Genomic DNA, 15,625 nt, shown 5'->3' with positions numbered 1-15,625 from the left:
CCGTAACTCAGACACAACATTTTCAATTATTATTAACGTCTGTTTCAAAATGACATATAAATTTAATACGTAAACATGAAAAAATAGTTTTAATACATAAGGAAACAAATAGTTATATAAGTTAATATATTAGCTATATCACACAAAAATATAATCCAGTCTTCGATTAACTAAATGTTTTAAGAATGTTTCATACAGCTATTCAACAACATTCACACCCTAAATATTTAATGTATATAAATTAAATTTTTAAACATGAAATAAAAAATAAAAAATTAACATAAAAGAAGAAACTAATGTTAGAAAAGACAACATTTGCCAAATTACATAAAGAAATACATTTACTATTCTTGGGTTAAACATTGCTCATGTGCCTGTTGACCCATACTTGCAACTTTTCTTTCTCAGAATCCTATGGAAACGTTATTGCAGGTTGCAACAACGTTTTGTGTTTGCTGGGTAGCTCACCCTATACTGTGATCACTATATTCTGAGTTTTCAGTTGCATATTGGCTTGAGGACCATTCAAGCTTGTTCGTAATCATTAATATTACAGTATATTAATATATTTTATTACAATATTAATATTACAATCCTGTTTCAATTCTTCCTCCGTGGTCTGGCACTGTCACACACACACACACACACACACACACACACACACACACACACACACACACACACACACACACACACACACACACACACACACACACACACACACACACACACAGGGGGGCCTCGTATCCTGGTGGATAGCGCGCAGGACTCGCAATTCTGTGGCGCGGGTTCGATTCCCGCACGAGGCAGAAACAAATGGGCAAAGTTTCTTTCACCCTAAGTGCCCCTGTTATCTAGCAGTAAATAGGTACCTGGGAGTTAGTCAGCTGTCACGGGCTGCTTCCTGGGGTGTGTGTGTGTGTGTGTGTGGTGTGGAAAAAAAAAAGTAGTTAGTAAACAGTTGATTGACAGTTGAGAGGCGAGCCGAAAGAGCAAAGCTCAACCCCCGCAAAAACACAACTAGTAAACACACACACACACACACACACATACACACACACACACACACACACACACACACACACACACACACACACACACACTCACACACACACAATACAAGTGTTGTATTGGTTGACTCTTCAGAGGTTGCATGGCGTTTCGCCTTTCTTTTTTTGATGTCTTCAACAAAACCATTAGGGAAGCCGTTGTTGACTAGGGCCTGCCTTACCCTACAGAGTTCTTCGTCGACCTGAGAGAGAGTCCCAGCTTGGTGCCAGGCCCCAGCACGTGACAGAGTAGTAAGGGAGAGGCCGTGACAATGACCACCACAATGTCTTACCAACCAAGCAAGACATCGTTCGAGGCTAAAGTTCGCTCTAAGGGAAGACTGGTAAATGGAGTGATTATATCCTCCTGTTGCCTGGCCAGTTGGCTGTGAGCGTCTCACAGATGCCGTCGCGGTGGTAGCGTGAACTATAGTGTCAACACCACACCACAGTTCGCCACAGTGACCTCCGTGACCTCACTGTGGTTGGCAGCTGCCCTCACCACCTCCAGGCCGCTCACCACCTCCCCGAAGACACAGGGCCACAGTGGCCCTCCCACAGCACAGTCCCTGGTGATGATGACGAACTGGGCGCTGCGGGCAGGCCACAGCCCCCAGCGGGAGAAGACAGCCCCCGCGGCGCCTGAGGACTCGTACTCCGCCTTCAGATCAGGCAGCAGTGAGGCTCCGCCCTCGCCATCATTGCTCTCGTAGTCTCCGCCCACCACCCACTCCTCTGGCTGCCCCTTGTTCCACACCCACAGTAGTTTAGTGCCTGTGTAGCTGTGACCCAATTCGCCGGTACATAACAGCATGTCTAGTCAGTGTCTAGCCAGCCCAGTGTCAAGGGTCAGCTGGATGGTGACCCGCCCTCGTGTTGACCCCGCCCACTTGAGGTCAAGGAACGCCAGGGTGGAGGACGAGGCCTCCACAACGTCCTCATACTGAAAAAATATATATTAGGATAATTACAGAAGTTAATTATTAAGACAACTAAAGACGAATACAAGTGTGTTAATCACTTAAGAGAGACTCATAGGTGTAATGCAGTAACCTCAGGGTGTGGGCGTGTGTGCGTGTGTGGGTGTGGGCGTGTGTGGGTGTGGGCGCACCTTGAGGGTGTGGGCGTGTGTGGGTGTGGACGTATGTGGGTGTGGGCGTGTGTGGGTGTGGGCGCACCTTGAGGGTGTGGGCGTGTGTGGGTGTGGGCGCACCTTGAGAGTGTGGGCGTGTGTGGGTGTGGGCGTACCTTGAGAGTGTGGGCGTGTGTGGGTGGAGGCTGAGGCAGGAGTGGGTGGAGGCAGAGCTGACCATCTTGTAATGTTATCCTGGCAGAGCGGCGGCCATCTTGGTCTTCCTGGACGGCCAACACCAGTCCCGTCTCTACCAGCCTCCTGACGGGCGCCCTCATCCTGCGGAGGTCCTCAACCTGTGGGCAGTGTAACCCCCATTATCTCCTGTGGTCAGTGTTAGCCCCATTATCACCTGTGGGCAGTGTTAGCACCAATATCACCTGTGGGACAGTGTCAGCCCCATTATCTCCTGTAGACAGTGTCAGCCCCATTATCACCTGTGGGACAGTGTCAGCCCCATTATCTCCTGTAGACAGTGTCAGCCCCATTATCACCTGTGGGACAGTGTCAGCCCCATTATCTCCTGTAGACAGTGTCAGCCCCATTATCACCTGTGGGACAGTGTCAGCCCCATTATCACCTGTGGGCAGTGTAACCCCCATTATCACCTGTGGGACAGTGTCAGCCCCATTATCACCTGTGAGACAGTGCCATCCCCATTATCACATGTGGACAGTGTCAGCCCCATTATCACCTGTGGGCAGTGTCAGCCCCATTATCACCTGTGGACAGTGTCAGCCCCATTATCACCTGTGGCTAGTGTCAGCCCCATTATCACCTGTGGGCAGTGTCAGCCCCATTATCACCTGTGGGACAGTGTCAGCCCCATTATCACCTTTGGGACAGTGCCATCCCCATTATCCAATGTGGACAGTGTCAACCCCATTATCACCTGTGGGCAGTGTCAGCCCCATTATCACCTGTGGACAGTGTCAGCCCCATTATCACCTGAAGACAGTGTCAGTCCCATTATCACCTGTGGGCAGTGTCAGCCCCATTATCACCTGTGGGCAGTGTCAGCCCCATTATCACCTGCGGGCAGTGTCAGTCCCATTATCACCTGTGGACAGTGTCAGCTCCATTATCACCTGTGGACAGTGTCACCCCCATTATCACCTGTGGGCAGTGTCAGTCCCATTATCACCTGTGGACAGTATCTCCCCCATTATCACCTGTGGGCAGTGTCAGCCCCATTATCACCTGTGGACATTGTCAGCCCCATTATCACCTGTGGATAGTGTCAACCCCATTATCACCTGTGGACAGTGTCAAACCCCTTGACACCTGCAGGCAGTGTCAACCCCATTTTCACCTGTGGACAGTGTCAACCCCAATATCACCTGTGGACAGTGTCAGCCCCATTATCACCTGTGGGCAGTGTCAGTCCCATTATCACCTGTGGGCACTGTCACCCCATTATTCAAACCCATCTTATTTGCTGACGACACAACTTTCATTTTCTCCAGTCCTGACCCTCTTGCTCTGAATGTCACTGTAAATACTGAAATAAATAAAGACCATCTTTGGCTAACTGCTAACAAACTTACCCTCATTATTGACAAAACTTTCTATGTTTTGTTTGGTAATAAATTCTCAAATGAAAATAATCTAAGAATAAACAAGATACAAATCAGTAGTAAAGTTGATGCTAAATTCCTTGGTGTCCTCATCGATAACAAGCTGAATTTCCAGGGACACATTCTAAATATTGCAAAAAAAGTTTCTAAAACAGTTAGCATTCTTTCTAAGATCAGATATTATGTACCCCGCCCTGCACTGGTGACGCTCTATTACTCTCATCTATCCTTATCTCAACTATGGTATTTGTGCTTGGGGTTCTACTACCCAAAATCATTTACGTCCTCTAATTACTCAACACAGAGCTGCTATTAGAACAGTGTCTAACTCTGGCCCCAGACAGCACTCGGTACCCTTACTCAAATCTTTGAATATGTTAGATATTAAGTCACTGCACATCCTCTCATGTGTTCTCTATATATTTAGAACTCTGAATTTAAATGTCAATCCTGACCTTAAATGCTTCTTAGAAGGTTGTAACAAAACCCATGGGCCAGGTCACCAGAAACAAATACGTATTTGATATTCCAAGAGTACGACTTAATCAGACTAGAAATGCTCTACAAATCAAAGGACCCAGAATGTGGAATGACCTTCCCAATCATGTCAAAGGCTGTACCTCTCTCAACCAGTTTAAGATGAAAACTAAGTACTACCTAATTAACTCCATGTAACCTATCTTACCCCTAAATGTCAACCCATGTCTTACTATTTTTTAACAATGCTGTTTGTTGACCAACTTGTATATTGGCTATTTTCTACCATGTTCTCCCCTTTTATCTTTATTTTTCTTTCAACGCAATTTATACTTTAAATTCAATTACTATTAAGTTTTAGTCTAAGTGATTTTTCCCTCTCTGACCTTGCCTGAAACGCTGTGAGTACTAGTGGCTTTAGGTATTGTATGTACTAGCTCTATCTATATATCCAACATTATGTTTGTAACTAATCTTCTACGCGTGTACTTTTACCTGAATAAACGTTTGATTTGATTTGATTATCACCTGTGGACAGTGTCAGTCCCATTATCACCTGTGGGCAGTGCCAACCCCATTATCACCTGTGGGCAGGGTCAGCCCCATTATCTCCTGTGGCCAGTGTCATCCCCATTATCACCTGTGGACAGTATCAGCCCCATTATCACCTGTGGACTGTATCAGCCCCATTATCACCTGTGGACAGTGTCGAAAAACCCGACACCATGTACTAATATTTAATACAATAGGCAAATAATATTGCTTGGTTGTATAAACAAGTTTACTCATAGAAAATGTAGTCTATAGTGGGATTTTTCCGTCAGTAGAAAACGGGATATCATTGCCACATCGCTATTAATTTCACCAGTTATTCTGCTGGGAATTATTCTTAATACAGCAGTCTTTGGACTCCTAACATCATAAAACATCTCACTTGAATGAGCTTAATTATTAGTACCAAAATAGAGTAAATGTAACCTTTCTATCAATTATTGACATGTTGACAAGAGATAGCCAGGTTGTCAGTGGAAGGGAGGCATCAGTGGTCAGCCATTGTTTATCAAGAAGGTCGCTGGAGGAAGTCTTGCTCCTATAATTCCCTTGAACAACGGAGTTACAGGACTAATAGTGATCCTGTTATCAACTCCAATCACGACTACTATAAGGGAAGTGTATTACCGAAACCCTTATTATCTCTACAGTCCTGGCCAGTTATGTTAGGTATATGTAAGGCGAACCGGTTAGCACAAACAGCAGCGACCAACACACAGTGAGTAATATTCTCATCACTTCATTAATATAACAATATTTGCTCTGATATAACTGTCATATATATTTATAGGATTCCTGCCATTATTACAAGTGCCCTTAGACAGGAACAATTGAAGAGGGCACAGAACGGTTACTTGGTACACCAGCACATGGTGTTGATACCAGCCTCAACAATAAGGATTATTTGGTACCATCATCCTTGTTTATACCTGGTGGACCAGGCCGACCATACAATACCATCATCCTTGTTTATACCTGGTGGACCAGGCCGACCATACAATACCATCATCCTTGTTTATACCTGGTGGACCAGGCCGACCATAAATACCATCATCCTTGTTTATACCTGGTGGACCAGGCCGACCATACAATACCATCATCCTTGTTTATACCTAGTGGACCAGGCCGACCATACAATACCATCATCCTTGTTTATACCTGGTGGACCAGGCCGACCATACAATAAGATAAGGTCTCCCTATTTTAATTACTAATAAATATAGTCTAATACTGTAGTGAATGTTAGTCAATCAATTTTGATTGACTACATATATAAATTTAATATTACCTCCCCCCCCCCCTCCTAATGTGTAAAGGAGTCAATTTGTGAGAATTTGAAGAAATAAAGTCTACTTAAATTATCACACAATTTGCTATCGAAATATATATAAAATATAAATTCTATATAAATTTATAAAAACTAAGTAAATATATATCTCACAAGTCGGTTCCCCACAGACATTGTCAGCTCCATTATCATCTGTGAGCAGTGTCAGCCCCATTATCACCTGTGGACAGTATCAGCCCCATTATTACCTGTGGGCAGTGTCCGCCCCATTATCACCTGTGGACATTGTCTGGTTGATACCTGGTTGATGGGGTTCTGGGAGTTCTTCTACTCCCCAAGCCCGGCCCGAGGCCAGGCTTGACTTGTGAGAGTTTGGTCCACCAGGCTGTTGCTTGGAGCGGCCCGCAGGCCCACATACCCACCACAGCCCGGTTGGTCCGGCACTCCTTGGAGGAGTCAACCCCCATTATTACCTGTGGGCAGTGTCAGCCCCATTATCACCTGCGGACATTGTCAACCCCCATTATCACTTGTGGACAGTGTCAGCCCCATTATTACCTGTGGGCAGTGTCAGCCCCATTATCACCTGTGGACATTGTCAACCCCCATTATCACTTGTGGACAGTGTCAGCCCCATTATTACCTGTGGACATTGTCAACCCCCATTATCACTTGTGGACAGTGTCAGCCCCATTATTATCTGTGGGCAGTGTCAGCCCCATTATCACTTGTGGACAGTTTCAGCCCCATTATCACCTGTGGACAGTATCAGCCCCATTATTACCTGTGGGCAGTGTCAGCTCCATTATCACCTGTGGAGAGTATCATCCCCATTATTACCTGTGGGCAGTGTCAGCCCCATTATTACCTGTGGACAGTGTCAACCCCCATTATCACTTGTGGACAGTGTTAGCCCAATTATCACCTGGGGGCAGTGTCAGCCCCATTATCACCTGTGGACAGTGTCAGTCCCATTATTACCTGTGGGCAGTGTCAGCCCCATTATCACTTGTGGACAGTGTCAGACCCATTATTACCTGTGGGCAGTGTCAGCCCCATTATCACCTGTGGGCAGTGTCAGACCCAGTATCACCTATGTGCAGTGTTAGCCCATTATCACCTGTGGGCAGTGTTAGCCCCATTATCACCTGTGGGCAGTGTCAGCCCCATTATCACCTGTGGGCAGTGTCAGCCCCATTATCACCTTTGGGCAGTGTCAGTCCCATTATCACCTGTGGGCAGTGTTAGCCCATTATCATCTGTGGGCAGTGTCAGTCCCATTATCACCTGTTGGCAGTGTCAGCCCCATTTTCACCTGTGGGCAGTGTCAGCCCCATTATCACCTGTGGGCAGTGTCAGCCCCATTATCACCTGTGGGCAGTGTCAGCCCCATTATCACCTGTGGGCAGTGTCAGTCCCATTATCACCTGTGGGCAGTGTTAGCCCATTATCACATGTGGGCAGTGTCAGTCCCATTATCACCTGTTGGCAGTGTCAGCCCCATTATCACCTGTGGGCAGTGTCAGCCCCATTATCACCTGTGGGCAGTGTCAGCCCCATTATCACCTGTGGGCAGTGTCAGCCCCATTATCACCTGTGGGCAGTGTCAGCCCCATTATCACCTGTGGGCAGTGTCAGCCCCATTATCGCCTGTGGGCAGTGTCAGTCCCATTATCACCTGTGGGCAGTGTCAGCCCCATTATCACCGGTGGGCAGTGTCAGCCCCATTATCACCTGTGGGCAGTGTCAGCCCCATTATCACCTGTGGGCAGTGTCAGCCCCATTATCACCTATGGGCAGTGTTAGCCCATTATCACCTGTGGGCAGTGTCAGCCCCATTATCACCTGTAGGCAGTGTCAGCCCCATTATCACCTGTGGGCAGTGTCAGCCCCATTATCGCCTGTGGGCAGTGTCAGTCCCATTATCACCTGTGGGCAGTGTCAGCCCCATTATCACCGGTGGGCAGTGTCAGCCCCATTATCACCTGTGGGCAGTGTCAGCCCCATTATCACCTGTGGGCAGTGTCAGCCCCATTATCACCTATGGGCAGTGTTAGCCCATTATCACCTGTGGGCAGTGTCAGTCCCATTATCTCCTGTTGGCAGTGTCAGCCCCATTATCACCTGTGGGCAGTGTCAGCCCCATTATCACCTGTGGGCAGTGTCAGCCCAATTGTAACCTGTGGGCAGTGTCAGTCCCATTATCACCTGTTGGCAGTGTCAGTCCCATTATGACCTGTGGGCAGTGTCAGCCCCATTATGACCTGTGGGCAGTGTCAGCCCCATTATCACCTGTGGGCAGTGTCAGTCCCATTATCACCTGTGGGCAGTGTCAGCCCCATTATCACCTGTGGGCAGTGTCAGTCCCATTATCACCTGTGGGCAGTGTCAGCCCCATTATCACCTGTGGGCAGTTGGAACTCAATTATTGTATGTAGAATACCTGTCATAAACTTACTGTTAACTGGGAGATTCCTCCATTAATCTTTTCGACTTTTTCCATGATGGTGGAGTCTGTGTCTCCCAGGTGGACGGGAACAGCTGTAATGACACCTGTCTCTGTGGTCATCATCTCCAGGGCCTCCCTGATGGTCTCCTGCACCTGTCAATACCAACACAATGAGGATAAATAATTTAAAAACATAAGAATACATGAAACGAAAAAAAAAGCTTTTACCCCATGAGGCAGCTGCTATTTATATGTATGTCTATCCTTCGATTAAAACAATGCAGTAACCCAATGTTCATTACGATTCCCGGTATGATTTGTTCAACAAATAAATAAACTGGTCTTCAAACCAGTATTTAACGAGGTCTTTCTTGAGTCTAAACGTATGAAATTAAATATATATATATATATTTTGTGTTGATATATTTATTTATTTAGATCCTGTTTGAAATACACTTTCATCAATATTTAGAATCATATTCCCTCTTACTTTGTTTTCTAGCGAATGTAACTTTGATTTTTTTTTGTAATCTGTTCGTGTATGTGGTATCTGATTCCTGATGTTAACTTTGTCAACTTTCTCTGGACGCGTTCAAGTGAATATATGTTCTTTGTGTAATATAGTCACCAAAACTGAACTATGTGAACTAAATGGCGCCTATCAAGAGCAAGATTCGCAAACAACTGCCAGGTGATGTGAAGCAGTGTTACACTAGGCATGGAACAAACAACTGCCAGGTGTTATGAAGCAGTGCTACACTAGGCATGGAACAAACAACTGCCAGGTGTTATCAAGCAGTGCTACACTAGGCATGGAACAAACAACTGCCAGGTGTTATCAAGCAGTGCTACACTAGGCATGGAACAAACAACTGCCAGGTGTTATGAAGCAGTGCTACACTAGGCATGGAACAAACAACTGCCAGGTGTTATGAAGCAGTGCTACACTAGGCATGGAACAAACAACTGCCAGGTGTTATCAAGCAGTGCTACACTAGGCATGGAACAAACAACTGCCAGGTGTTATCAAGCAGGGCTACACTAGGCATGGAACAAACAACTGCCAGGTGTTATCAAGCAGTGCTACACTAGGCATGGAACAAACAACTGCCAGGTGTTATCAAGCAGTGCTACACTAGGCATGGAACAAACAACTGCCAGGTGTTATCAAGCAGTGCTACACTAGGCATGGAACAAACAACTGCCAGGTGTTATCAAGCAGTGCTACACTAGGCATGGAACAAACAACTGCCAGGTGTTATCAAGCAGTGCTACACTAGGCATGGAACAAACAACTGCCAGGTGTTATCAAGCAGTGCTACACTAGGCATGGAACAAACAACTGCCAGGTGTTATCAAGCAGTGCTACACTAGGCATGGAACAAACAACTGCCAGGTGTTATGAAGCAGTGCTACACTAGGCATGGAACAAACAACTGCCAGGTGTTATCAAGCAGGGCTACACTAGGCATGGAACAAACAACTGCCAGGTGTTATCAAGCAGTGTGTTACGGCCCTCTCGGGACGCAACGGGGTTCTCACTCTGATGTTGTTAGAGGAAGATATATGTATCCGTTCCCAAGCCAGTAGTGGCTATCAAGGGATGAGATCCGTGACGTAAGTAACTTAAAAGGGAGTAGGGAAAGAAAGTTAAGAACTTAATATTATAATGTTCACCATCACCATTTAAATATATAAAATTAAAGCGTACACAAGGGGGAGGGGTATTAACACTTTACAAAGGGGATCATGCACAATCTAGTCTTCTGCTGAAGACTCTTGATCAAGAAGCTAGGTGCTGAGTCCGCGGTGCTTTCTTCGTGGCCTCAAGACGTGTCTTCTGAGAATGCCGAGCCTACCCTGGCCACAGGTCAGCCAAAACACAGGTCCACTGGGGGCACCGTCGTGGAGGCCGTCAACCACACGTCCAGCAGGTCTGCTGGCAGGTACTGAGCCACCAAGGCTGGTACGGCCACTCCACGAACGATAAAAGGGGTATGCCCTAGACAGGAGTCTCGTGTGATATCACAAATCACCCTCCTGTCCTCAATACCCCAGTGGATTATCGTCTCCAACAGTCGGTCCCGGGTAAATCCTTTCACTGCCACTCCACTGGCAGGCTAACACACCACAGTGTTCTTCCGGGGGGGGACGACGTCACAGCTGCAGCAAACTTCACAGTATAGAGACTGGCTGCCTCGGGTAGACTGACTCAACCTTCAACACAGTGGTCCCAGGTCGACTCTGTAAACAGACACGTCATCAATAACCGGGACACTAATACATCTCACTTACGGGTTCGGGCGCAAACACCTGACGTATCCAGTCCATAGATGGCGCTGTCGTCGGAGCACCACCTCACCAGAGGTCAGGAGCGGCGGTGTTGAGTGCGGAACCAGACTGGAAACTGGTCCTCGAGGCCAGTACACGCTGTCCTCACCAGGTGTCGTCGACCGTTTGGCGGGGGTTCCGGAAGCTGACCCACAGATGGCGTGATTGTCACTGCTCCAGGCTCGGACGCTGGATCCGGGTTCGTAACACAGTGCTACACTAGGCATGGAACAAACAACTGCCAGGTGTTATCAAGCAGGGCTACACTAGGCATGGAACAAACAACTGCCAGGTGTTATCAAGCAGTGCTACACTAGGCATGGAACAAACAACTGCCAGGTGTTATCAAGCAGTGCTACACTAGGCATGGAACAAACAACTGCCAGGTGTTATCAAGCAGGGCTACACTAGGCATGGAACAAACAACTCCCAGCAGTGCTACACTAGGCATGGAACAAACAACTGCCAGGTGTTATCAAGCAGTGCTACACTAGGCATGGAACAAACAACTGCCAGGTGTTATGAAGCAGTGCTACACTAGGCATGGAACAAACAACTGCCAGGTGTTATCAAGCAGGGCTACACTAGGCATGGAACAAACAACTGCCAGGTGTTATCAAGCAGTGTGTTACGGCCCTCTCGGGACGCAACGGGGTTCTCACTCTGATGTTGTTAGAGGAAGATATATGTATCCGTTCCCAAGCCAGTAGTGGCTATCAAGGGATGAGATCCGTGACGTAAGTAACTTAAAAGGGAGTAGGGAAAGAAAGTTAAGAACTTAATATTATAATGTTCACCATCACCATTTAAATATATAAAATTAAAGCGTACACAAGGGGGAGGGGTATTAACACTTTACAAAGGGGATCATGCACAATCTAGTCTTCTGCTGAAGACTCTTGATCAAGAAGCTAGGTGCTGAGTCCTCGGTGCTTTCTTCGTGGCCTCAAGACGTGTCTTCTGAGAATGCCGAGCCTACCCTGGCCACAGGTCAGCCAAAACACAGGTCCACTGGGGGCACCGTCGTGGAGGCCGTCAACCACACGTCCAGCAGGTCTGCTGGCAGGTACTGAGCTACCAAGGCTGGTACGGCCACTCCACGAACGATAAAAGGGGTATGCCCTAGACAGGAGTCTCGTGTGATATCACAAATCACCCTCCTGTCCTCAATACCCCAGTGGATTATCGTCTCCAACAGTCGGTCCCGGGTAAATCCTTTCACTGCCACTCCACTGGCAGGCTAACACACCACAGTGTTCTTCCGGGGGGGGACGACGTCACAGCTGCAGCAAACTTCACAGTATAGAGACTGGCTGCCTCGGGTAGACTGACTCAACCTTCAACACAGTGGTCCCAGGTCGACTCTGTAAACAGACACGTCATCAATAACCGGGACACTAATACATCTCACTTACGGGTTCGGGCGCAAACACCTGACGTATCCAGTCCATAGATGGCGCTGTCGTCGGAGCACCACCTCACCAGAGGTCAGGAGCGGCGGTGTTGAGTGCGGAACCAGACTGGAAACTGGTCCTCGAGGCCAGTACACGCTGTCCTCACCAGGTGTCGTCGACCGTTTGGCGGGGGTTCCGGAAGCTGACCCACAGATGGCGTGATTGTCACTGCTCCAGGCTCGGACGCTGGATCCGGGTTCGTAACACAGTGCTACACTAGGCATGGAACAAACAACTGCCAGGTGTTATCAAGCAGGGCTACACTAGGCATGGAACAAACAACTGCCAGGTGTTATCAAGCAGTGCTACACTAGGCATGGAACAAACAACTGCCAGGTGTTATCAAGCAGTGCTACACTAGGCATGGAACAAACAACTGCCAGGTGTTATCAAGCAGGGCTACACTAGGCATGGAACAAACAACTCCCAGCAGTGCTACACTAGGCATGGAACAAACAACTGCCAGGTGTTATCAAGCAGTGCTACACTAGGCATGGAACAAACAACTGCCAGGTGTTATCAAGCAGTGCTACACTAGGCATGGAACAAACAACTGCCAGGTGTTATCAAGCAGGGCTACACTAGGCATGGAACAAACAACTCCCGGGTGTTATCAAGCAGTGTTACACTAGGCATGGAACAATCAACTGCCAGGTGTTATCAAGCAGTGTTACACTAGGCATGGAACAAACAACTGCCAGGTGTTATCAAGCAGTGTTACACTAGGCATGGAACAAACAACTCCCGGGTGTTATCAAGCAGTGCTACACTAGGCATGGAACGATCATTGTGAAGAAGGAAAGAACAGCAAAAAGATATTAAATAAAGTGTGACCAACAACTACTGGCCTTCTTTACTGAATGTGGTATATCTGAAAATCAGAATCCGCCCAATACCAATACTGAAAGTAACTCATGAGCGACTGAGCCTAACCCAACCTTGTCCAAGGTGCTGTCATTCGCTCTACTGGGTAAATAATGTTCTCTCATCCATAAAAGTTCCTAACTAATCAGTAAAGTCTCCTTGTACTTATGTAAGCATCTACCTCAGTATCATAGTAAAATCTTACTCATATGTATAATCTTACCCTGTTATCTTTAAATTTAATTGTAATTTGATTTATACCCTGGAAAAACAAACCGAAACTCTCTATTTTCCGCTTGTTACAACTTGTAATAAAGTTCTCATAAAGGATATCAGGGAAGGTAATAATACCTTCCCTGATATCCTTTAAAAAGCACGAGTAACGCCAGTTCATAAAGGAGGCAATCCAGCAGACATAAACAATTATAGACTAATATCAAACCTACCCATATTATAAAAAATATTTGAATAAATTATCTACAAACAGCTCTACTCCTATCTCGTAAAATTCGACATACTCAGCCCCTGTCAGTTTGGCTTTCGCTCCCAAAAGAGTACCAACGATGCAATTATTAGTCTCCTTGATATAATTTACTCAGCCGTTGACAAAAATGAGTTTCCGATTGAACTCTTCATTGACCTTTGAGAAAGGCCTTTGATACTGTTAATCACAACTATCTCTTACTTAAACTCCATCATTATGGAATCCGAGGCCTTGCCCTGAACTATATCTGATTCTATCTTAGTGATAGACTCCAATGTGTAACCATCAATGAGATAACCTCTCCCACTCTACCATTAACCGTAGGGGAGCCACAAGCAGCATCCCAGGACCTCTCTTATTTCTTATATACATCAATGATCTGCCTAATGTCTCTAACATTCTTAAACCTATATTTTTGCTGATGATACTACTCTCAACTACTCAGACCCAAACCCACACACACATTATATAATGTTGTGAATAATAAATTTAAAAAAGTTCACTTATGGATGTCAACCAACAAACTCACACTAAACATTGAAAAGAACCACTACATCTTATTTGGAAGCAAATCAACCAATGCAATTCAGCTTCAGATAGGAAATGTTAACATCAGTAATAAAAAGGATGGAAAGTTTCTTGGCCTATACTTAGACAAGAGACTCAACTTCAGCACCCACATGCAACACATAACTAAGAAAGTCTCCAAAACAGTTGGTATACTCTCAAAAATCAGATATGTACCTGTAATTATGTACCTAACTCTGCTCTCTTCTCACTATATTATGCACTAATTAATCCCTATCTTAATTATGGTATCTGTGCATGGGGTTCAACCACTGCAAGCCACCTCAAGTCAATCATCACCCAGCAAAAATCTGCTATCAGAACAATAACAAACTCTGTTTTCAGGCAACACTCAGCCCCCTTTGTTTATTTTCCTAAATATGTTATACATAAACTGACTCCACACATTCTCTTGTGTCAACTACATTTACAAAACCCTGTTCTTAAATGCAAACCCTTCTGTGATTCTCTTCCTGGACAGATGTAATAGGACTCATATTCACCATACCAGAAATAAATATCTCTTTGATATCCCCAGTCAAACTTAATCTGTGTAAACACTCGATGCAAATAAAGGGACCTAGTCTATGGAAGTCACTCCCTATTGAATTGAAAAGCTGTCAAACTTTTTGCCTCATTCAAAAACAAAAACAAAAAGTACCTAATTTCATCTTCATAGTTTCCTACCTAGTGCTTTAAACTCGCACTGAATCTAATGCTATCCGGTTCCCCTAAGCCAAACAACTTTACCATTGTGATCATTGCTGTCATCTTATATGTGCTCAGGATGCCTTATTGTGCCTATTAATTTTTGTCAATTTATCAGTCAAGCTGTCAATGCTATCAATCAGAGCTATCGATGTTCTTTAATATACCTACCAATCTCTCTCTTATTTTTTTTCTTACAATGTACCTGTTAACATTTTATAAATTTTGCTAAAATTTACTTACTTAATATTATTTGTTAGATTAAGGACCTGCCTGAAACTCTGTGCGTACCAGTGGCTTTACAAGAATGTAAACACAGAGCTATGTACTCTCACAAACCTAAGGTACCTTCTTGTATATAAATATATAAATAAATAAATAAATAAATAAATAAATAAATAAGATATTGTTGAAGAATGACATTTGATCTCCTTATTATTGATGCTTGTAGAAATATATCCACAGTTTGCTTTTTCCGTTCATATATGTATTGATTTTATGGCTTCTGCTCCCTATTAACCATGATTCCCAGATCTTCCTTACATTCACACCTCCCAATTTCAACATCGTCCCGCTGATATCTGAGAATCCATCATTATCACCTGAGCTCAGAACCCTACATTATTCAGCATTGTTGTGAACGCGCCAATCGGTCGTTCATTCTGCAAACCTGTCTTGGAGCCCCCTTGTACC

General features: G+C 45.5%; 1 protein-coding gene across 1 annotated transcript; it reads right to left on the bottom strand.

Annotated features, from left to right (window-relative positions):
• Positions 1-1,476: 1,476 nt before the first annotated feature.
• On the bottom strand, positions 1,477-1,863 carry LOC138356449 (putative peptidyl-prolyl cis-trans isomerase). The gene has a single exon (XM_069312606.1). It carries the CDS (start codon positions 1,861-1,863, stop codon positions 1,477-1,479), a length of 387 nt encoding a protein of 128 aa, XP_069168707.1.
• Positions 1,864-15,625: the final 13,762 nt, after the last annotated feature.

Source organism: Procambarus clarkii, chromosome 72 (assembly GCF_040958095.1).
Source record: "Procambarus clarkii isolate CNS0578487 chromosome 72, FALCON_Pclarkii_2.0, whole genome shotgun sequence".
Taxonomy (NCBI): domain Eukaryota; kingdom Metazoa; phylum Arthropoda; class Malacostraca; order Decapoda; family Cambaridae; genus Procambarus; species Procambarus clarkii.
This window is presented reverse-complemented; position numbering and strand designations above follow the sequence as displayed.